This window comes from Delphinus delphis, chromosome 13 (assembly GCF_949987515.2).
Source record: "Delphinus delphis chromosome 13, mDelDel1.2, whole genome shotgun sequence".
NCBI lineage: Eukaryota > Metazoa > Chordata > Mammalia > Artiodactyla > Delphinidae > Delphinus > Delphinus delphis.
The window spans coordinates 39,689,556-39,712,693 of NC_082695.1; the positions used below are offsets into that span (position 1 = coordinate 39,689,556).

Below are 23,138 nucleotides of genomic sequence, written 5' to 3' on the forward strand. Positions count from 1 at the left end.
TGAGTCACCCTCACAAGGAGCCCCTGTGGGGAACCAGGAAGCTGGAAATCAAGTGACCCGGGATTCTATTCCTGGCTGTGCTCACCGACCCTCGTAACCTTGACCAAATCCCCATTTTTTTCCCTTGTTTTCTTGCCCCAGGTTCGGTTCTGTGGCCTTAAAGCAGGAATAAGCACAGCGCTCTTCATCCTATTTTATGGAAATCAGAGATTTTCAGAACAGAAAGGTTCCCCAGCCCCAAGTCTCACTTTATTAACAAGCAAACGGGGTCACAGGCGTAATTAGAGCCCAGGTTTCCTGGCTCTTCCGAAACTCTCCACGGCCCTGCAGACCTCAGCGTGGAAATGTGCTCTCGGCCAGAGAGATGGAGTGAGAAGCTCTGGGTGCCCAAGGTCGCGAGGCTGGTAGAGAACAGTGAGGTAGCCGGCCCTCCGGGGCTCCTCTTGGTGGTGTCCACCCCCTGCATCCCCAACAGGTGCCTGTCCCATCCCCCATACCTCGGTCCCCTTTGCGCTTCTCCTGTCCTCTCCATCCCTGGCCAGAGGAGGGCACAGTTCCACGCTGACCCTTGCCCTCAGCACAGACTCTGCTAGGACTGAGCGACCCTGGCTTGTGACCAACACGCTCCTGAAAGCGTCCATGACTCTTTCCCATCACCTGACTTGCATGTCGGTGAATCATTTCTAAATGACTCACGGGTCCCTCCCTCAACTCCCTCATCTGTGTCTTCCACTTCCAGCTTGTCTACCCCTCGCTGTGGAGGCAGGTCTTAAGAGCACTGGGCAGACCCCAGGAGTGAAGGAGCCTGGGGCTCCCTATTCATGGGGTCTCCAGGCCACGGCTACCACTGACCCCTCAGGCCTCCACGACCCCTCCTGAGCTCCCCCAGGACCTCTGAAGGTGACAGCTCTTAGTCTGAGATACAGTTATGGGGGAGTCACGAGATGATGTGGGGAAAAGCGCCACGTTCTTAAAAGAGGGTAAGCCAGAGGTAGAATGTAATAGAGAGTTAAACCAATTCAGATAAAGATTTCCAAATCTTTCAAATTAAAAAAAAAAAAACCCTGAGTTTTCATGTTGGATTAGAAAAACTTGCAGATTAAAAGGGGCAGAAATGGAGGCAGAAGGTCACCCTACAGGGACTTCCCTGCCGGTCCAGCGGTTAAGACTCTGCACTTCCATTGCAGGAGGCACAAGTTCGATCCCTGGTCGGGGAACTAAGATCCTGCGAGCCGCGCGGCGTGGCCAAGAAAAAAAAAAAAAGGTCACCCCACAAAGCCATCACCAACGGGCTATGAACCGTGATGCTCTGCTCCAAATAACCAAACCTGGCGGCCCCCTTGGCACCCTGGCCACCCATGCGGCCAAAGAAGCAGGCCCAAAGGGAAGCAAGTCTGCAGGCACCAGGGTGGCACTGACACTCCTGCCACACAATCCTAGCTAACGGGCAAGTGACAAGGCCTGACCAAATGGATAGGAACTGAGAAGACAAATTCTGTCAGTGTTTTCCTGAAACTTTTCTGAGAATGATAAGAAAAAAAATCGTTCTGAGGCTCCAATGCAGGAGCAAACTCCATGATACTGATTTTTTCTGCCCTAACACACCCCCATCAGAAACAGCACCTAGCTGCATATCAGCTCTTTAACTCTCTGTGAAGAACCACTGCTTCACAAGACACACTCTCTTTTGGGTGGAAATAGGTGGTCTGGCTTTTATGTAGCAATTGCTTCTGGTCTGTTGACATTTTATCTACAGATAATAATAATGCCCATCATTTGCTGAGCCGGGCAAGATGATTTGAGCTTCGTGGACCTTATTTAATACACACGATCACCCTGTATTAGTATTACCTTTCCATTTTACAGACAAGAAAACTAAACTAAGGTTTGGGAGAAGTAGGATAACTTGCCCAAAGACACAAATTAGCAAACAGCAAGGCTGAAATTCAACCCAAGTGTGGTCTTTCGACCACATCAGAATCCATGCTTTGAGACCGTCCACAGAAGCCTTTCCATTCCTCAGCACAGTACAGTCAAGTGAAGTGGGGGTCATGGCAGGAGAGGGGTGGGGGTAGGATGGGGATGAACCTCTTTGTATCTAAATGTATCCATCTAATTGGTCCACATCTCTGATACTTCCCAAGGCCAAATATTAACGATCACCTTGTGGTCTAGACAATTCCTAGTCATTGGTTTCAAAATCTGTCTCTCAGAGTCTTAGGGTTCAGTCAAAATTTTTTGGAGGCTGCCCTTTAGGAACAAGAGAGAAATGAAGGTAGATGCTGACAGGGTGTGATTCTGTACCCAAATCTTCCCTTGAACTGAGTCAGTGTCATCATTTTTATATGCTGAAGTTCTGTTTAAGAATTGCTTGTGGGGGAAAAAAATAAAAAAGGGGGAGAACTCTCTCTCTTCTGCAAGTCGAAAACCACTGCCCTGGCCGAGAAAATTCTTCAGGACAGGGGTCCTCGCAGGACCCAGGCCAGCCCTGAGCACCTGAGAACGTTCATGACAACCCTCTGATGGCCAACGGGGCAAATTCCTCACCTGCGCCAGACACCACTTTCTTCTGACGCTCATTCAGATAACAGACAGTGACCTGGGGCTTCACGAAGACACAGCTGGTAGTACAGAAACATACAAATCCACAGTGCGAGGGGTTTTCCGAGTTAAGATTACCTGGCACAGCAGCTGCCATGGAATCTGTAGAAATACAGGAACGGAAAGTCCAGGACGCTGAGGAGATCACCTGAGGGAAACAGCAAGGGTGAGACACACAGCCCGAAAGCCCCCTGCCCCCGGCTGCCCGGAAACACAAGGCAAGGATCTTAATTATATCAGCCCTCTGAGCGTTGAGCTGCCCAGCAGTGAGTTCACTCCGGCATTCGAGGGTTTCTGTGTCATTGGCATTGTCTTATTATAATAATAGTATGATGATAATGACACCCATTTAGTAAAAGCCTGCCTTGTGCGGGGCCCTGTGTGAAAAGCTTCCCGAACATCGTCTCTTTCAATCCTTGTAACAACCCTGTGAAGCTTTGTCATCCCCATTTTAACTGCAGCTCAGAGAAGTGCTCTGTTTACGTTTGCACAGCTCTCTAACTGTTGAGCCAGAATGTGGACCCCGGTGACTTCAAGTCCTAAGATCTTTCCTCTTCGCCAGGCAGCCATCCCTGGCCCAGAGCGTAGGACAAAAAGAATCTTTTTTTAAGATTCTTCTATTCTTTCCTGCCTTATATCTAAAAAAGGATCGTGAACGCATGCCTCTGACATCTCCTCTCATCTTTGTGTTTAATTACCGCACAAACAGAGAAGGGGCCAAGCGCCTGTGCATACTCATTTTAGTTCAAGGTCCAAAGGGTACATTTATTTCTAGTGAAGTAAGTTCATTCTTTTAGTTCCACTTGGTGCAAGAGGAAATAATCACACATATTGGCCGCTTCCCTCTCTGGAATTTGAACTTGGTCACAAACAAGAAGTCAGGAGATTAAAAAAGCAGAAAGCCTTCCAAAAATGTCCAGAGAAAAGGAATTAAGCGTTTCCACAGCAGAAAGCCTAATCCTTCCAAATCTGGAATTTCTGAGATTCTGGAGGCGCCAGACCTTCCAGACCCCTGGGCCTCGGTCCGTCTCTCAGTTCTGGATGGACTGGAGCCCGTTAGGGGCGGTGGAACATCCTTCATCACTACCCTTACTAATCAAGAGTTTCAGAACAAAAGACACAACGCATCGCTACACTTCCTTGTACCTAAATGATCTCAAATGATTCAACCATCGACTGGGAAGGAAAGGTCTGAATTCCACTTCTCTGGACTTTTGCTTTTTTCTACCATAACTATTGTTATTTTGTTTGATTTGGTTTGTACATATGTATGTGTATTTAAATAAGAGGAGAGGTCCCCTAGGATCTGGTTTTCGTGCAGCCCAACCAAAGGCTAAGAGCTTTTGTTCTCTTTCTGCTACGGCTCCACTGGACACCCCTGTCATTTACCAGGGACCTATACTGGTGGAGGGACTTTGTAACTGACATCAGGCCCAGACATCCAGTGCATGAGGAGCTCCACTGCTTCTGTAGCCCCTTTTCGCACAGAAGTGACAGCCGAGGAGACCCTGAGCACCCCGACGCTGGCAGGCGGCCCAGCCCCCCGTAAGGTGGGCGAAGGCAGGTTCGTGGAGGATTTGCTCTGTCTCTCTGGCAGCCCTTGGTTCTTGGCTGTTTCCCAACCGCCTTCTCAGCGTGAGAGAAACTGCAGCGCAGTCAGTGTGATCAGGAGGACTGAGCAGAGAAGGATAAATTAAACGCAGGACCTCAGGATTCAGGGAAGGTGACCTGGACTCCCGGTGCGGCCCAGGCTACGGAGGGGTCTGAAGGGCAGTGGAGTGGGCAGAGGTAGATTGGGAGGAAGGAAGATAAAGAAAAAAAATCACCATCCTAGGGAATTGACCAGCTGCATAATAATCCTCCCTCAAATCCTAAAAATTGATCCTGTCGATTATTGAGAGCAAGAGAGAGAAGAGCTCGCTCTTCTCTTTGAGCCATGTCTAAAACCTCCACACATTTCTCAGGTAGTTGAGTCCATGACTGTCTCTCCTTCTAGAGCCATCGAGTCCTGTGAGCAAGGATTCGATTATACTCAACCCTTGTATCCACTGTGTGAGGACCATCTCTGACAAATAACAAGCACCCCTGCGCCAAGAGTATCTGGAAGACTTCAACCCCTCTTGCTTTCCCTGGAGAGAATGTTCTGAACACTTTCCACTTGGCTCTGCTGGTCCTCAATCTCAAATTGGCCCCCAGTACGTCCCCCTTGATGCCTTCAGCCAGCCTCATCTTTTACTTCAACAGAGAGGGTGCACACTAACCTCTAAACAGCAAAGGTTAATGAGTGTGCTACAAAAATAGCCCCGAACATGCTGCAGTATGTGGCTAGCTGGCGCCAACCACAGGAGAACTAGACCCAGGAGCTAAAAACTGTGTAAAGGTGCTCAAAAGACAACACTTCTGCACCACCTAGTGCAGAACGCACACTTTAAGCACAAAGTAAGTGGTTCAAGCTCTGTACACATGCTTTGTGGCATCAACGTGGAGCTTATGCACAGAAATCGGAGTTAAGCCTTCATGCCTGTGCTCCACAGTTAAAATTCTGCTGACTCTCTGAGCGAGGGAGTGAGTCCCATCTCTCCGAAGATAATGGAGCATGAAATCGCCACGGCGAAAAGTGTGGCACAGTTTTACCACACCAAGAAAAATGGAGACTTGGACATCAAGAAAGTTTCCTCTCACCACATTTCAGTCCTCAGAATGAGAGGAAAAGTGGAAGGTCAGTTCCAGGATGTAGTTCGTACTGATTGCTTTATCTCAATACGAGCAGTAGACACACCACATAACAAGGTCATTTCTGGTCAGATTCCCGAAAGTCTTCCTGCCCTTCCGGTTCCTTGGAATTTTCTCTCTTGAAAATGCCACAGCAGAGGGACCCCATACAAAGATGAAACGCAAACTTTCAAACAGAGGAAGAATTTCTTTTCTCTACTATTACTTAAAGCAGTCCTGGGGGTGCAAGTTTCTAAGATTCTTGGAGCTTCTGCATGAACTGTGACTTTGAAAGATTAGAAGGAGAACTAGATCCCACCCATCAAGAAGCAAACCCAGTGCCTGAAATAGGAAGAGTGTCAGGGTCTGCACCTAGGACATGGAGAACTATCTACCTGGTCCCTACCTACCACTACATCCCAATGCACCCCAAAGGTGGTGACCCAAAGCCACATCATCTGCATTGCAAGAAAACTTATCTTTCTAGTCACTCGGGAGTGAGTGAGAAGGGCGGCTCAGTCAAAAGCACTACTGAGAGACCATCACCCACCTAGTAGTATAGCTAACGTAAGACAGACAACACCAAATGTTAGTGAAGACATGGAGAAACCGGAACTCTAACGCATTGTTGGGTGGGAGGGTAAAATGGTACAAATGCTTTAGAAAACTGGCACTTTAAAAGTTAAACATATATCTACTGTAAGACCCAGAAATTCTACTCCTAGATATCTATCCAAGAGACATCAAAACATAAGTCCACCAAAAGCACTGTATGAGAATCTTGATAGCAGCTTCATTCATAACAGTCCCAAACTGGAAACATCCCAGGTGAGCATCAACAGGTGAATGGATAAACAAAGGGTTCGCACACTGGCACACTAGTCAGCAATAAAAGAGAATAGACTAGTGAGACACCCAAAACCTGGATGAATCTCTCAATGCTATGCTGAATGAAAGAGCTAGACACAAAAGAATACTTCCTGTGTGTTTCTATTTACATGAGGCTCTAGAATAGACAGAACTTATGTATGGTAACAGAAATCAGATCAACAGGGGCTTCTGGTGGTCGGTGAGAGGGAGCGACTGAGAAGGGACGTGAGGAAACTCTCTGGAGTGACAGAAGTTTTCTATATCTTGACAGAGGTGTGACTTACATGGGCATATACATTTGTCACAATTGATCAAGCTGCCCATTTAAGATAGGTGCATTTCCTATGTGTAAATCACATCTCAATTTTAAAATGTTTTGAGAGTACTACTAAATAATGAAGATACAAGTCAAGAAAGAAGAGGTAAGAAGAAACCAAAAAGAATAAAGGCCTGTTTTTAAAACATCAGAAATTAACAGAGCCTTAAAAAAAAAAAAAGGCTGCACCCGCGGGTCCTGGCTCTTACTGTGTCTTAATTGGTGCAGATGTGGGAGAATCAGGAAGCTGCACTCCCTGGCCCACACCCAGGCCTTGAAGTGGACACTCCAGATGGAAAGTATAATGAGCAAGTGGGAAAGAACGGAGTGCTGTTCCACCTTAAAAATGGGCTGGACCACCCACGGGTCCAATGAGGAAGCTAACGAATTGGCAGGAATTGCAGCTGCCCAATCAGAGCAGTCCTCGAATACTTCCAGAGGAAAGAGATTCTCCTCAGCGGTTTTATTTGCTTAAGTTTTGTAATCAACCTTATGCTCCTATGAGAAGACATCACCAGGACCCATCAAAGGTTTAGGGCAACTGACCTGGCTTTATAAAGCTGGGAAGAACAGATCCCCAAGGGGTCTTCTAGATTCTCAGCTTCCATAATCTCACACACCAAATCCCTACCTTCGTATCCATCTGCCTTAATTACCTACTTGAGCAAACCTGTGTGCTTTTTGAAACAATGGGCCACTGCTTAGAGCTGCACATGGTTGTGCATTACACAACTTCAGTATAAACAAACTGCACTGTTTATAAAGACCACAACTGTATTTGTTACTTCATTCATGTAAAAGTAGGTGTGGTTCCACAGTGTTTCCCTGCGATGTTCACAGATTAGATACCCAACTTGGTGTTGGTACAGATGAACATCTCCGGCTTCTTCTGGAAGGCTGCCGCCAGTTCGTAGGTAGCCGCACACCTACCTTCCCTGGGGCCTTTGCCTGAGCCCTGCTACGATGGCTACTGAGGCCCACAGGACTCCTGACCCCTACGGCTGTAGGGCATCCCCTCGCAGGGAAGCTTTAGCTAAACCCCAGTCTCCCTCTGCTACTCACTTCCTCCTCTTGGTCACATCACTTAACTCCTCTGGGTTTCAATTTCCTCATTTGTAAAATGTGGTGGCACCTTGGATAATCACTAAGGTTCCTTCCAGTTCTGATAAGCGTGAGTGTAACAAATGAACTAGCATAACCTCTTAGTGAAAGGCAGAGTGGCTTCTTTAAGTGAATATCATTCACCCAAATCCACTAGAAATCACTCAGGGGGAAAATGAACATGTAAACCAAGAAGAACCAGCAAGCATAACTCTCCAAAGGTCTTTGATTAAAAACCTATTTGAAAGGCAGAAGACACTTAGTGGGCTCTGAAATCTGTTGGGTGGCAACCCTCTGGCTGCACGAAGGAATGCTGAGAGGCAGGATTTGGAGGCGGACACTCAGCGGTACAGGTAGGTGTTTAGGGTCAACACCAGGGTTTCATATGACTTGCAATTTTACAAAGGATAGGTTTTCAGGCTATGGGAGTGGGCAGAAAACAGTGGATGTGCTTCAGTATGGGCAAGCGTAGAAGCACTCATGGAGAAAAAATAATTCAAATTATGCTAATGAGACAGCAGTTCGGATAGGTCATGTCCAATCTAGAAACATGACCCGAGTCACCATCAGCAGTTCCCTGAGGATATTAGCTCAAACAGTCTGAAGCAGCTAAAAACACAAACAGAAAGGGGTTGCTGTTTGGGGCACAGTAGGGAGCTAGAAGGGGCTTCAGAAATAATCCAGTCCACCTTTCTTAATTTCCGGATAAAAGACTGAGACCCTGAGGGCTTGGGTAATGCCTCATGCATAGCAGAGGTCAATAAACATTAGTTTAAGGAGTGTGACCAAAAAAATGTGTATTTCCAGCCATGCTACACACAGATACTTTTGCTTTATCTTTGCATCAACTTCAAAACCTTTCAAAGTAAAAAAACACAATGAAATAGAGTACTACGGAAAATTCCTGAATTTGGAAAACAACTCTAGGGTAACTGAGGCAGCAACAGGGTAAAGGTAAGTTTTCTTTTTTAAAATTTAATTCTATTTATTTATTTTTTATACAGCAGGTTCTTATTAGTTATCTATTTTATACATATCAGTGTATATATGGGTGAAGGTAAGTTTTAAAATGACTTCTTTAATCTGGAATTATGAAAACTGGATGACGATATATGATAAAAATGTATAAAAGGATGTCACTGAGAAATAGGTGCAATTTGAACTTCTCCAGCAAATCTTTAGCCCTAGGATTGAAGAGCAATTCTGGGTACTTGAAGGGAGAATTTTAGAAAAGGACAAAGCAAGCACTAATTTATCTGGCAGATTATAAACCCGTCTGTACATCTGAGATTGCACCAGATGAAAACATCAACAATAAAACATGGAAAAAGGTTCAATTCATGGGCCATAAATCCACAACGGGATACTAAGAACAGTTTCAAGTATGTGGGCCATTCCTAACCCTTAAGTTTGACACCCTGGAAGGCAGCTACATTCTCTTACAAAATTTCCTTCAGAGATATAACCGGAGTCAGAGCACTGGGTTGAATGGGCAGTGTAAGATACACAAACAAACAAACAAAATCACGTTTACCTGTGGGGTGAGATGCAAACGCCAGGAGCACCACGCTGAAAAAGAAACAGCAGACTCGTGAAGAAAGCTTCCCCAGCACTGAGAAAACAACATCCATTTTCACCCATTCTACTCGGAAACAGTGAGATTTGCCTAAAAGCAAACTATCTGCACTGAATGGTCTCGTTCTGCCTAAATCCAGCTTGTCAGGGAGAGAGTGAGAATCTCCTGAAATGCCTCAGGTTTGGGCAAGAGGGCTGGATCTCCCCTGGGATGGACTCTGAGGGTCCGTGCCCCTCTTGGAGGGTCAGCCCTGCCACTAATGATTATCATATTCACCTAACCCACAGAGAGTATTTGTCAGCTAAACAGAGTCTAAATTACAAACAGGCCGCAGCCTAAAAGTCAGCCGTTGAATGTGAGCTAAATCACAAAATTAACTACACAGAAGAATAGGTAAATTTCCAGGAAGCTAGCCCACAAAATGACCCACGCCATCCACCCTGTGTCTGAAAACTACCCGGACCAATTTGCAGTTGATGCTGTATGGGAAGATGCAGGCCATACCTGTGCTTGGCTGTCTCCCATCTTTATCTCTGGAAGCCTGTCCCATCTCCCGGCGCCTGTCTACAAGTGCCTTTGTGCGGTCCTAAGCCCACCTTCCGTACCCTCTTCCATCAAAACTCATGCCACGCAGGCAGCTGATTTAGTTGGAGGTTAGGAATGAAACTTGTAATTCAAATATAAGAAGGAAAGTTTTCTTAAAGCGCTGGATGGCCTGCTCTGGTTCTCAACCCTGGATATACATCCAAATAGTGTAACATCCTGGCTAGAATCTCTAATTTTTATTTGTTATGGCTCCCGGAAGCTACAAAGTACCAGGATCAGGAACCACTGCCACGAATCTCCAGTTGGTGACATGACAGCCAGGGAAACCAATGTTAGCTCCTCAGCCCTGCTCTTGGGTTATCTCCCAGCATCATTTCTGTTTTTCTGATGGTTTTCAGAGGAGCAGCATCACAGAAAGAGGCAGGAGGAGAGGAGGGTTGTGACAACGGCCATAAGAATAGTCACATTCCGGTCATTCGGAAGTTGTAGGTTTGTGAGACAAGGGTTTACAGGTAGCTAGCTGTAAAAAAATACACACACTACAGACAAGACTGGAGATTCCCTGTCCTCATGGGCGTCTGCTTGCTGTCTCTTCTTTCTCCGGAAAACACATACCCTGTACATTCTCCATTACTCTATCTCTCTCTGGAAAACACATACCCTGGACATTCTCCATCATTCTATCTCGCTGGATCCCCTCTCGGCTTCAACTTCAGCAGCAGAAGTTATTGCTCCTATGGCTGGATGTGAGGGGCCCCTTTCCATCCCAAAACATGTCCCAGGGCCTGACACGGTATCCCAAATGCCACCATCGGAATCACCCCAAAGGGTGACTCTAAAAGAAAACACTAGGGAGTTAAAAATAAGAGATAATTAAATAAAAGAGTTGGCTCTCTAGTCCATGTCTGAATTTTGTAAATATAGAGTTACGCCCTTCTAATTCCTACACTGTGATGACCTGGGGAGCAAGAACCATATTTTATTTATCTTTGGAGCTCAAGTATTTAGCAGGGCCAGATACATAGCAGGTTCTCCCTATGTTTTCAAACCAGCAGAGAGAGAGATCAAACCAGCAGGCAGAGCTCCGGGCTGGCACCTACAGGCGCAGCTACCCTACAGAGCTGAGTGAATGCAGATCTCTGGAGGCTGATACCCAGGGCCTGTGGGAAATCGAATCTCAGTCCTGGCTCATCTTCATCACTTGTACTGAAAGAAGACGTGGAAACAGCAGTGTGGCGTTGGCGGGGTGTGCAGCGGGCTGAGGCAGGAAGCCTTGAGCACCTGGCTCCCAGGTAGTGAAACCCTCACACGGGGGAGGGCGGAGAGGGGGGAGGGCAGGAGAACTAGCTGGGGGTCACAGCGGCTGTTTTTTTCCACCCCCAAAACCCTCTGCTGCTCGCCTTGGCTATAAGCTCTGTTGGGGAAAAAGAACTGTCTAAAGTAGTCTGATGTCATGGAAACATTTCAAACACCAAGAGACTTCTGCATTTTCAGGAACATCTCTTGAAAAGGCAGCTGGTGGGTCTGGGCACAGTGGAACTAATGACTGTTCCACTGAGTACAAAAGAGGCCCCAGCTACGTTTGGGTTGAATCCTGTCTTCAAAAAGGCATTTTCATAGATACTAAGATATTTAGGAACTTTACCTGTAGGTAGAGAACACAGATCTTGAACGTTTTAAGCCAACTTCCTGCAGAAATCCATGTGGCCAAAGGCTGAGAGGCACCTCTCCGACCTTGGTCCTCTGGACTGAATGTTGTTGCATTAGGCAAACTTGAGTTCTAGACAGCAAAACCTCACTTTCTCAATTAGGTCCCTCAGTGCACCATGTGGGACTCTCAGAATGCAAGAATACTCCCCAGCTATTCTACCTAGCAGCCAACCCCTATTCTTTACTTGGCTTGGGGCAACGGTACAAATGGAAATCCATATACTACACTTACATATTATAAATCAAGCCTCAAACTTCATCCTACCTTAACAAGTACACCTTCAAAGCAACCTGAAAGTCCAGATTAAAATTTAGGATTCTTGGAGTCCTTGGAGCTTCTTGTCAGAAGGTGTTAGTGTGGGGACATCCTGCCTCTGGCTCCCAGCTCCCAGTGCACCCTCTTCTCTCCCGACACCAGACTCCGTCCTGCACCGAAGGACCTCAAACATGTGTGTGTGGACACCTCAGTCTGCAAGCCCACCCTCCATGCACATCCCTCATACTAACAGCCTCTCTTTGGACATCCATTGGGTCTCGGAATGAGTTAAGACGACAGACCCAGGGAGGCCTTGGAATCCACTTGGGTCGGAAATTCCAAGGCCCAGTCTAGAAGGAAGGGTGTGGGCTCTTAGCCTTACAGACTCCATATGCCTTGGGGAGAGGCATGGCTCTCTGAAGTGTGGGGCTGGATGGAAGCCCTTCTTGCCTGGCCTAACGGCAGGACCACTATTTAGTTTCTGCAGTTCCGATCATCTCACCAATTATTTAGCTTGCCTTCCTGGTAGGCAGGCACACTGGCTCAGATCTCCCTTATCAAAATATTACTGGATATAACTGACTCACTTTGCTGTACAGCAGAAACTAACACAATGTCGTAAATAAACTATACTCCAATAAAAAAATTAATAGAAAATATATACATTATTGGAAAGTAAAAATCCATTAGCTCTAGAAGAATATGAGTTATTCTTTGACAATTTAAATTATATTTTACCTGAATAGATAGTTTAAGTATTGCTGGTCAATGTCACTAAGAAATGAGAAAAAAATAAATAAATAAAAGGTAAAATAATATGTGTTTAACATACACAAAATAGTCATTTTCTTCCATTAATAAATTAGATCTATGTATAAGTTCCTAGATTTATAAATCATTAATAAACACTAAGAAAAGTACTTTATATTCAAAACCATTTCCTGGCTCATTTTTTAAAAACGTTTTCAATTTAGTACTATCACATGCATTTTCACTTGTGGCCGATTATGTGTACATTTGCCATTTTAAAAGGAGTGTCAGCTCTCTCAGGTCACTGGACTGGTTTCTAGGGCTACCATACTTGACAAATAAAAATACAGGACACCCAAATAAATCTGAAATTCACATAAAGAATAATGTTTTAGTATAAGTATGATCCAAATATTGCATGAAACATACTTAAACTAAAAAAATTATTCTTTGCTTCTCTGAAATTCAAATTTACCTGGGTATCCTGTATTTTATCTAACAACTCTACTGGCTTCTTGCTGAAAAAACACTTTATTCAAAGAAAAAATGGTGCTCTAAGGACCCATCACATACCCTCAGCATGTATAACCTTCTCCCAGGAGTCAGTCCCTTCAGACCTTTCTTTGTGGGCCTCAGACGGCCCCGAAACCCAGTGGCCAGCTGGCCAGTGGCGGGCTCTGACCTGGCGGCTCCAGCCCAACCAAGGCCTGAATTCTCATCTTTTTCATTTACATTCAGCAACTCTGTTCCACTGACTGCCCTCAACAAAGGCCTCATTTTACCCTAGAACAGAGCTGGTGACGGGGGAGGCTTCTGGGTCTAAAGTTAGGAAGGGGTTGGAGAAACAAGAAAAAAGACTTGTGCCTCTGAGCTGGAAGAAGTGAACTGGGGCCCAAGGCAGCCGGTCACGCAATTTTTGTCAAAATGTCATCTAAAGGGCCACCCTGAAGGAAGAGGAGAGAGACTTCCAGGCTCTTTGCACATCGCTGGCAATGGTTCAGGTACTGATGGACCCGGCCTGCTGCCCTCCCCCCATCCTGGACTCATGGAGTCTCTGGCTGATGGAAGAAGCTCACGACCCCATGGGTCTCACCCCTTTCCTTTAACCAAAGGACGACTCACCAAACTTTAAAAGTTTACCTTAACGCGTTGGATTTCTGGGATTTCTGTAGTATCTTATAAGCCCCTGGAAAGGAAGCAACACAAGTCACTGGCACGCGGCATTCTGTGGAGGGGGCCGGCTGGTGCTTCCTGGGAAGCATGAAACCCGCAGGGAGAAGGGGCCCTCTTCCCTGCAAGGGTCACCCGCAGCCAATAGGGGGCGACCAAGAGCACTTTGGAGAATTTCAAGGATGCACATTCGATAATCCCCCAGATGATGCAGTTCACAGAGAGAGTGCTGGGCTGGAAAGGCTCGTGGTCCCCAGAAGGACACAATTAACAGGATTGTTAAGCCTGGATTTCCTTTGATGGTGCACATGAGAAACACCGCAGGACTTCTGACCCATGTGTCACAAAGTCAGGGCACTGTTTTTCCCTCTAAGACTACAGATAGGAAACACTGGTTTGAAATAAAGTAGATGGTCCTTTTATTTCACCCACTTAATTTTTTTTTTTTTTTTTTTTTTTTTTTTTTTTTGTATACTGCTGAAAGAGAGTGTTTTTGACACAAATCTCTGGATCTGGATCTCTTCTCACCATTTTTAGAGAAGACCAACCAGCACTGCACAAGTGGATTTGAGCAAGCAAAGCCTGGGCCCTGGCGAGTTAATTAATGTCTGTCGTGAGAAAGGCGAGACTCTATGGAAACTGCAAACATTTCAGGAAAACTCCAAAACAGAAAATTCAAACCAGAAAAATGCCCATTTAATTTTAACCTTGACACCTTGGATTTCATCTTCCTATTGTCCAGGATCACTAAAAAGTGGATACATGATAAGGAATAATAAGTCTCAATTGTTTCAGTAAGACTTCTTTAAAAACTTACCGACGGGGCTTCCCTGGTGGCACAGTGGTTGAGAATCCACCTGTCGATGCAGGGGACACGGGTTCAAGCCCTGGTCCGGGACAATCCCACATGTCGCGGAGCAACTAAGCCCGTGCGCCACAACTACTGAGCCTGCGCTCTAGAGCCCACGAGCCACAGCTACTGAAGCCCACACACCTAGAGCCCATGCTCCGCAATAAGAGAAGCCACCGCAGTGAGAAGCCCATGCACCGCACGAAGAGTAGCCCCCACTCGCCGGAACTAGAGGAAAACCCACACAGCAACAAAGACCCAACACAGCCAAAAATGAATAAATAAATAAATAAATTTATTTAAAAACCCTTACCTATGCAGAATAAGTGAATTATAGCCCAGAAATAACCATCTGGATCAAACTGTAACACAAGATTAAAAAAAAAAGAATTGGCTGTAAGTACAGACAAACGGGATCCAGCATGATGATCAGAAACACTAAAAGTCAACGCACAGTGCCAGGCATGGTGCCAGACAGGACTCTGGGGCCTTGGGCCAGTCCCTCCTTATTTCTCACCCAGTTGCCTACAACATTTCCTAACAGGGCTCCCTGCCTCCAGCATCTCTTTCCCCATCCCCCCAACTCCCCAGCACTGCATCTCTAAAAAGTAGACCTGATGGTGCCGCCTATTGCTTAAAATCATCCAGCCATCCCCCAGTGACTTCAGGATGAAATGCAAACTCAGGACACCCAAGAATCCCTATGACAAGCTCCTATCAACCCAACCAGTCCCATCCACTGCCCATCCCCCTCCAGAGAAAGAGAACTTGCACGTCCCTGGCCAACTCAGCTGAGGGGCACTCCCGCCTCTTCTTCCCTTCCGTTTTCCATTTATCTCACCTGACACACTCTGTTTTACTTGTGACCTGTCTCTGTCTCCACCCCGCACTAGATGATTAACTCCAAGAGGGCAGGAATTTGCCCAGGGACGCACACATAGTAGGTGCTCAATAAAGTTGAATCACAGGCCACTCAGGACGCCTCTAGGGCTCTGTCCGTACCTGCCTTCTTCTCCTGGGTTGCTCCTCCTCCCCCTTCAAGATTTAGGTCCAGTAAGCAGAGCCTGGCTCCAGCATCAGAAAGATCCGGGTTAATTCTCTTGCCCCCCTTCCCTTCCCCACATCCAAAAGACTATTGCCCATCTGCTATAAACTAGCACGGTAATTAAAAACATGTCTTTTGGGGCTTCCCTGGTGGCACAGTGGTTGAGAGTCCGCCTGCCGATGCAGGGGACACGGGTTCGTGCCCCAGTCCGGGAGGATCCCACATGCCGCAGAGCGGCTGGGCCCGTGAGCCATGGCCGCTGAGCCTGCGCGTCCGGAGCCTGTGCTCCGCAACGGGAGAGGCCACAGCGGTGAGAGGACCACGTACCGCAAAAAAAAAAACATGTCTTTTGGAGGCAGACAAGTCTAGGTTTGAAGACTGGTTGTGCCACCATCTATACACTCACTATACCAAGCAGCTGAAAAAAAAATTATTTTAATCTAAGTCTGTTTCTTCTTCTGTAAAATAGTAATCCTAACCATTCAAGGTTTGTTGTGAGAATTAAATGAAACCGAGTATACAGAGATCTCAGCACAGTGCCTGGCACACAAGTGTCCAATGTATGATGGCTTTCATGTTGCTAAAACTTGATATATTAACTGGAACAAAATAAAGGATCAGTAACTTAAAAAGAAAGAAAGAAAGAAAATAGAAAGATCTGGGTTAAATTCTAAAATCCCCACTTATGTGTTAGCTGGTGACCTTTTGGGCCTCGCTATTCTTCAGCTATGAAATGGAGATAATAATAGCTGCTACCCTTGTGGAATTGCTGTGAGATTAAATAGAGTGAGGCACTAAAGCACTGGCACAGAGCCTGGCACACAGTAAGCTCCCTATAATTGCTCCCTATTCCTGCTCTGAGCCTCGAAGGATCCCACACCTCCCCGGACAGAGCCCTGGCCTCCCTGTGTTATAATTATCGGTTCATCGTCTGCCCCTTCCCCTTTGCTCTGACTAGACTCCGACTTCTGCCTGGAGGATGGCAATTCCTGCTTGTGCCCCCAGAGCCTGGCTCGGTGCCTAACACTTGATGGGAACTGAATAAATGCTGGGGAAGAAAAGAAAGAAAAAAAAGAGCCCAAAATGAGATGACTCCTGGAGGTGGGGGTGGGTTCTCAGTGCCTAAGAAAGAAAAACTCAGTCTGACAAAGTGAAAATCACTGTGCAGATGAGGCCCTTGGGATGAGAGGAAAAGAAAATCAACTTCACCTCAGTGTGTGGGGCTGGAGTCATTTGGATGTGCAGGTCCCCCCAGCACGTACAGAGGGTGGACCGCCCCCGTCGCGGCACCCAGAGGCCCGAGGTCTGCGGGCTCCCCTGCTGCAGCCTGGGAGAAGGCAGAGACCTGAGGAGAGGTGTTGGCCTGGCCAAAAAGTGCCCTAGGGCCCCGAAAGTTTGCTTTTACATGCCTTTGTATAGGCCAAGGTTATCCTGCTTCTCAAAGGAAGGATTCGGAAATTCTGCTAATCCACGCAGGCTTCAGAGATACCTGGAAGGCAAAGTGAGTCTGCCTGAACTCACCTGGGAGTCGTTGAAGGGCAGGCACCCTGCGGCAGCCAGGAGGAAGAGGGCACTGTGGAGAGGGGGTAAACACGCAGCTTCACTTGTCAACATCAAGGGTGAGTCCCGGAGAGTGTGGAGGTTGAAATACACGGACTGGAGCTCGGATGAGGCAAAGATCTCGTGAGACCACACCCAATTCCCCCGTTCATCCTCCGAGAACCTCACTACCCATGTAGTTTTCAATTATGTGCTTTGCTGACACCAGTTTCTTCTCTGGGGCTCGGCTAGCCATCTTCCCAGAGACAGGCATTTGCAGGACATGTGCAAAACCACAGCTGGCTCACTTGAGAAAAACAGTATATATAAAAGGAGGCTTCTTTAAACTACCGATCCCCAAAAATACACTAGTGGAAAACTGGGCAAGCAGACTACAGTTATTCCGCTTACCAATAAGAAAACACCACGGAAAGCACATTACAAACTTATCGCCTTACCCAAATGATCAAACTTAACATCTCCAATAGTGGGACAGAGCTACACCATGTGCCTCCTGATACGATGTACTGAGAAGGGCACAACGTCACTCATGTGGTATTCCTGCCAAATATGCATAACCTGGACTGAATCACAAGGAAACACTGAGACAAACCCAAATTCAGGGATAGTCCACAAAACAATGGGCTTACACTATTCAAACTATGAAGCCAATGAAAGGCAATAAAAAGTCGAGAAACTGTTCCAGATTAAAGGATATGAAAGAGACGTGACATCTTTGGGGGAAGAAATTACTATAAAAGACAATATCCGGATCATTGGCCAAATTTGAACATCGACTCAATATTACCTAACAGTATTGTATCCGATGTTAATTTTCTAAACTTAAACATTGCACTGTGGTTATAAAAGAGCTTCTTATTTTTAGGAGATACGCTTTGCAGTATTTAGGGGTAGAGTCATAACCCCTGCAACTTATTCTCAAATGGTTCAGAAAAAAATAAGAGTAAGAATAATTATGTATATATTCTTACATATTTTATGTGATATATATGTACATATGTATATATGGAGAGAGAAAGCAAATACCAAAAACGTTATCAGTGGGTGAATCTAGATAAAAGGTATATGGGAGTTCATTGTAATATTCTTGGAGCTTTTCTATCGGTTTTAACTTTTTCCCAAATAAGGGAATTCCCTGGCGGTCCAGTAGTTAGGACTCGGCGCTTTCACTGCCAAGGGCAGGGGTTCAGTCCCTGGTTGGGGAACGAAGATCCTGCAAGCCACGAAGCGTGGCCAAAAATAATAATAATAAAATAAAACAAACAAAAAAAAGTTTCATTAGAAAAAAATCTCTTATACATACCAAAATATTTATGGCTGAAACGCTACAATGCCTGGGATTTGCTGAAATGAGGTGCTGGGTAGAGGCTTAAGTTGAAAACTGTTGAATCTGGGGGATGAGTCTACAGAGCTTCATTATACTGTTCTGTCTACTTTTATATCTGTTTAGAAATTTCCATAATAAAAGGTTCTTTTTATAATTCTTGCACAAAAAAGTAACATTGCCGATCACGATATTTTTACATTTTCTCATTCATTAGAAAGTCGATTTGGAGATCCTTTTTGGCTTAGAAATCAGTGGTTTTTAGATGGTATATGGGCTTCATATACCAAAATATCTTGGCCTATAGCTTTTGCCAATCATTCTCTCCTCCTAAAGAAAGGCACCAGAAAACACAAAACCCAAAGGACCACATGCTCTTTCCCCCTCTTTCCATTTTGTAATGCAACAACATATTCAGGGTTGGGTCCCTTCTGACCATTGCATTACGCGGCGAACAGCAAAGGATCAAAGACATGAATGGGGGGCAGTGAATACAGCATTTTCACTGTTAGGGAACTTTATCATATGACATCTCACACCAGTATATGGTCTACATACATATCAAATTCTGTATTACTTACATATATATATGGAATACACAACAGCCTGATACTCATAACCTAAGTACACTGGCAATAGTGACGCTAATCAATTCTGTCCACACCCCCCACCACACACAGTCCTCACTGTTGTCATCACACATAGTATGTAACCCTTAAAAGACTAGCATGGCTGCTGGGCCTGAGGCAGGAGGATGGGTACAGAGGAATCCTCAGAGCTGGGGCCTCAGGGCCTCAGGAAGGGCAGGACAACACGGGACAGGTTCTAACCACTCCAGTCCACCCACTCCTATAGCCTCGCCAACTTTAAAGGCACACACTCAAACAGCCTTGAGACAATTCCCTGGCACCCGACTGCTGAGGGATTCGGAGGTCAGGGTGGGGTGAGAGGAGGGAGGTTGTCCAGGAGGGTTTCTGGGACTGCACAGGAATAGGCAGGCTGTAGGCTGTGGGGAGAGGAGAACCCTCATGGCTTTGGTGTCTGCCTGCAGTGGACAGAGGCTTTAGAGGATGCAGGATGCTTCCCCATCCACAGGCAATGAGCGTTAGATCCCCTCAAGCAGACAAGCCCTCAGGGCTGAGGGGAGAAGTGCCAGGTGTGAGGCAGCCCCTAGTTTCCCACCGAACTTGGCCTTGAGCAACACCTGATTACATCAGGCATAAATGGGTTTTAATGCCTCTCTTTAACACCCGCTAATCTTTTAAACAAGAGGATGCTTCCTGACAGTGGGATTTTTTTTCTTCAAGTAGCAGCCTGTAATAAAGGCAAAAAAAGGAGATTGGATGAAAGCCCAGAAATATATGAAACAAAAAGTCCTAAATCCACGTATTAAAACATTCTGCTGGTTTTCTATCTTCAGGACCGAGCTTCGCAGCTACTGCCGAGGAAGCAGGAAGCCACCAGAGGACAAGGCATCCAGGTCAGAATTAGCACAACAGGAGCACAGGGACCTGCCAGAAGGTCCAGCCCAACTCACGTTTCAGCTGGGAAAACTGAGGCACAGAGAGGTATGAAACCTGCCCACGGTCACGGCGCTGTGTGGCCCAAGACCATGACTCAGATCCGTGGATTCGCAGGCCAGTACTTTTCCACCACGGGAATTCTTAAAAACCCAATGAGGATCAAACATTATTTTTAAAACTTTAAGTTGCTTCCATTTTTCCATTTTCATTCTTCATCAGCATTGCACAACTCTTAGTGAAATTCTGGGCATCAATGGCTGAAATCTAGCATGAGTTGTTTTCCCCTTAGGGATAAAATATTTCAGAAAAAAAAAGAGCATATTTGAGAATAAGACACAAAATAGGGATATGTGAGTGTCTGTAATAAACTCCTCTGTCAACTCTCAAGTATGAATTGTCAACAGACGGTTTCTCATCGAAGTTAATATCAGGTTAAATCTTCTATTTTAGATGTTTGTGAAGTTGTTTTTTGTTTTTTTTAAACTTACCTACAGATCTTCGCAGGAGATGTTTTCTGTATGAAAATAAAGAGACGTACAATTAGTCTTTGAAAACCCTTTTTTGTTCCCCTTGAAAGTAAATATTTAGATCAAGAGGCACATAAATTATGAATAAGTTTATTGGGGGCTTAACAACTTGCTGCACTTCAGTATTTATTGAGGCTTTTTCTGCTTGGACCAAACGAAGGATGACTCAGAGGTCCAGAGTTGAGTCACTTCAGCAAAGCACTCTGGATGAGTAGTTTTACCGCTCTCACCATTAGAACTATGTTTACCCACAAAAAAGCAAAATGACGCCACGCCCAAGCCTTCGAACATCTTACACACCATGAAAAGGAGAGAGAAATCAATGTACCCTGTGTAGGAAAAGAAATTAAGCTCTTGTTCAACTTCTCTTCCGGTCTGTCTCTTTAAATTTTCCTTTCATTAATCCAGCTCTGACCCTGAGCAGTGCTATAAATTCTCTGGTATGATGTGTAAATTAGGAAACAGAAAAAAGGAGAAGGGACATTTGACTCCATCCCTAGAGAGAAGGAAAAAGGGGCAGATTGGGGAAATCTACAGTTGCCGTTTAGAGCTCCCTGAAATGAAGAAATTCTAATGCATACTCTACCTTTGTTACCTCCTTTTTATTGGTCAGTTTAAGGGAATTAGTCCTTGGCACTTGGGAAGAAAGCTCTAGCAGGAAGAAGCATAGATTTTTTTCATATTTGACAGGGGAAATGGTCAGGCAAGATAATAGATTAATTCTGGACATTTCAGAAGGATTATTTTGCTAGTTGAGGACAAACTGCAATTTTCTTTTACTCCAGCTCAGATGAAGTGTGAACTATGAACATATTGTTTAAAAATGAAGCACTCAAAAGGTACAAAATTTCAGTTATTATAAAATAAGCAAAGCCTGGGGACGTAACATACAGCGCAGTGACTATAGTTAACAGCAGCGTATTGTATTGAATATATTCGAAAGTTGCTAAGAGAGTAGATCTTAAAACTTCTCATCACAAGAAAAACAAATGCATGGTGATGGATGTTAACTAGACTTATTGTGGCGATCATTTCGAAATATATACAAACATTGAATCATATTGAACACCTGAAACAAATATAATTTTATCTGTCAATTATATCTCAATTTTTTAAAAAAGTAAAGCACTGGCAAGAGAAACATGTGGTTTGCTATGAAGGCTATCTTAAGCTTTCATGTGTGACTAAATAATCCACACTGCATTGTTTTAATAAACACACGATGTGTGTGTACAAAGCAGTGGCTCCCATCTTTAGATCCTTTGTTATCTCTTATACGTTATCTTTCATCTCTGTGGAACCGGCCTCAGCAGAGACCAAAGGCAAAGCCAACCTTGACTCCACTGCCCCCCAGTGGGGACACTTATCCCTTCAGTACAGAAAGGATGACACACGCAGAGGTGACCTGGCTCCCACCTGGATAATTGCCCCCAACATGGGAAAACGTGTCACTAAAAGATTCTGAGCTAAATAAAGCTGACATCTCCAGAGTTCGGAGGAAGAGAAGGAATGGAGAGGATGGAGACAAAAAGGATGCTCAACTCTTCCACGAGTGACATGTTCACCAGCAGGTGCTCAGGGGCTTCCGTTACAGGGCAGCAAATCAACTCTAGTGCCTGAAGGAGTTTGCCCATCCCACAGAGGAGAGTCCTTTTTATTTTGACCTCCTCTGACTACAGGAGCCCAGAACCTGAGACATGGAGAGTGAACACCAGCAAGAGCTCCAGCCCCCGAGGCTCCGAGAGCAACCAAGGAGTCTGTGTCCGGGATTCCCCTGCGCAAGCCCCTCGGTCCCCAAATCACCCAGTGATGAGTCCCAACGACATCTCAGCTCTGCGTGGGTCACTACAACTCCTCAAGAGTCACGTTGCCAAAGTCACAGGAAGTAGCTGACGCCGCTCTGGGTAAGCTAACGCGCTCTGAGGACTGCTGGTGCTGTCCTAGGTGCTCGACACATACTGACTCGTGTCACTACGGGTTAATGTACGGTCCTGGGTTACGTGCTACAGATGAGGATTCTGAGGCACAGAGAAATCAGGTAAGTTGCTTGGGATCACAGGGTGTGCGCCCGGGCGATCGAGCTCCAGAGTCTGACCCTTTTGGACTCCATTCTGTCACAGCCAGTCCTGCAGTGACACCCACCGGCCTTTTCAGGCCACTGGCCTTCATTGGCTGCTTCCTCTCTGCCTGGAGTGCCCAGAAAATTCCTACCCATTTGTGTGACTGGGCTCATATCTGGCCCTGGCAAGCAGACTTACCCACGGTCGCCCCCCAGTGCACCCACACGCCTGTTTCAGCCCATAGGACATTCTATGGGCATCCCAGCACCTGTTTACATGTCAGCTCCCCATTCAGCCTGAGTTCTGTGAGGGTGATATATGTGTCTCTCCACATCTGTAGCTGTAGAGCTAGCCAGATGTTTGACATGTAGCATATACTTCATAAATGTTGAGCGAACCAATGGATGAATAGCAGTATTCTAAGGTTAAACCGTGGCAAATATATCTGCCAAGTTATTGAGACTAATTCCACAAGCCACACGCTAACTTAGAGTCAAACTGTGTGCGTGTGCGTGCACATACACAAAGAACTAGTTATGGCTGGTGACAATGAACCACAGCCCAGACAGAGCTTATTCTCCTCATCTGGGAGCGAGGTCATGAAGAGGTCAACTCTACTCTCCCAAGGCCATTCTAGGGAA

The 23,138-nt window shown here is 45.7% G+C and overlaps 1 protein-coding gene across 5 annotated transcripts in view; it reads right to left on the reverse strand.

Moving 5' to 3' along the window:
- TMEM241 (transmembrane protein 241) overlaps positions 1–23,138 on the reverse strand; it is a 107,632-nt gene that overhangs the window by 44,703 nt on the left and 39,791 nt on the right. For all 5 annotated transcript variants that reach the window (XM_060028786.1, XM_060028784.1, XM_060028785.1 and 2 more), the window contains exons 6-12: positions 20,399–20,424; positions 17,025–17,076; positions 14,772–14,820; positions 13,579–13,624; positions 12,427–12,462; positions 9,135–9,169; positions 2,680–2,749 (exon numbers count right to left, since the gene is read on the reverse strand). In XM_060028786.1, the coding sequence (XP_059884769.1) occupies positions 2,680–2,749; positions 9,135–9,169; positions 12,427–12,462; positions 13,579–13,624; positions 14,772–14,820; positions 17,025–17,076; positions 20,399–20,424 (314 nt within the window). The remainder of the gene's footprint in view (positions 1–2,679; positions 2,750–9,134; positions 9,170–12,426; positions 12,463–13,578; positions 13,625–14,771; positions 14,821–17,024; positions 17,077–20,398; positions 20,425–23,138) is intronic.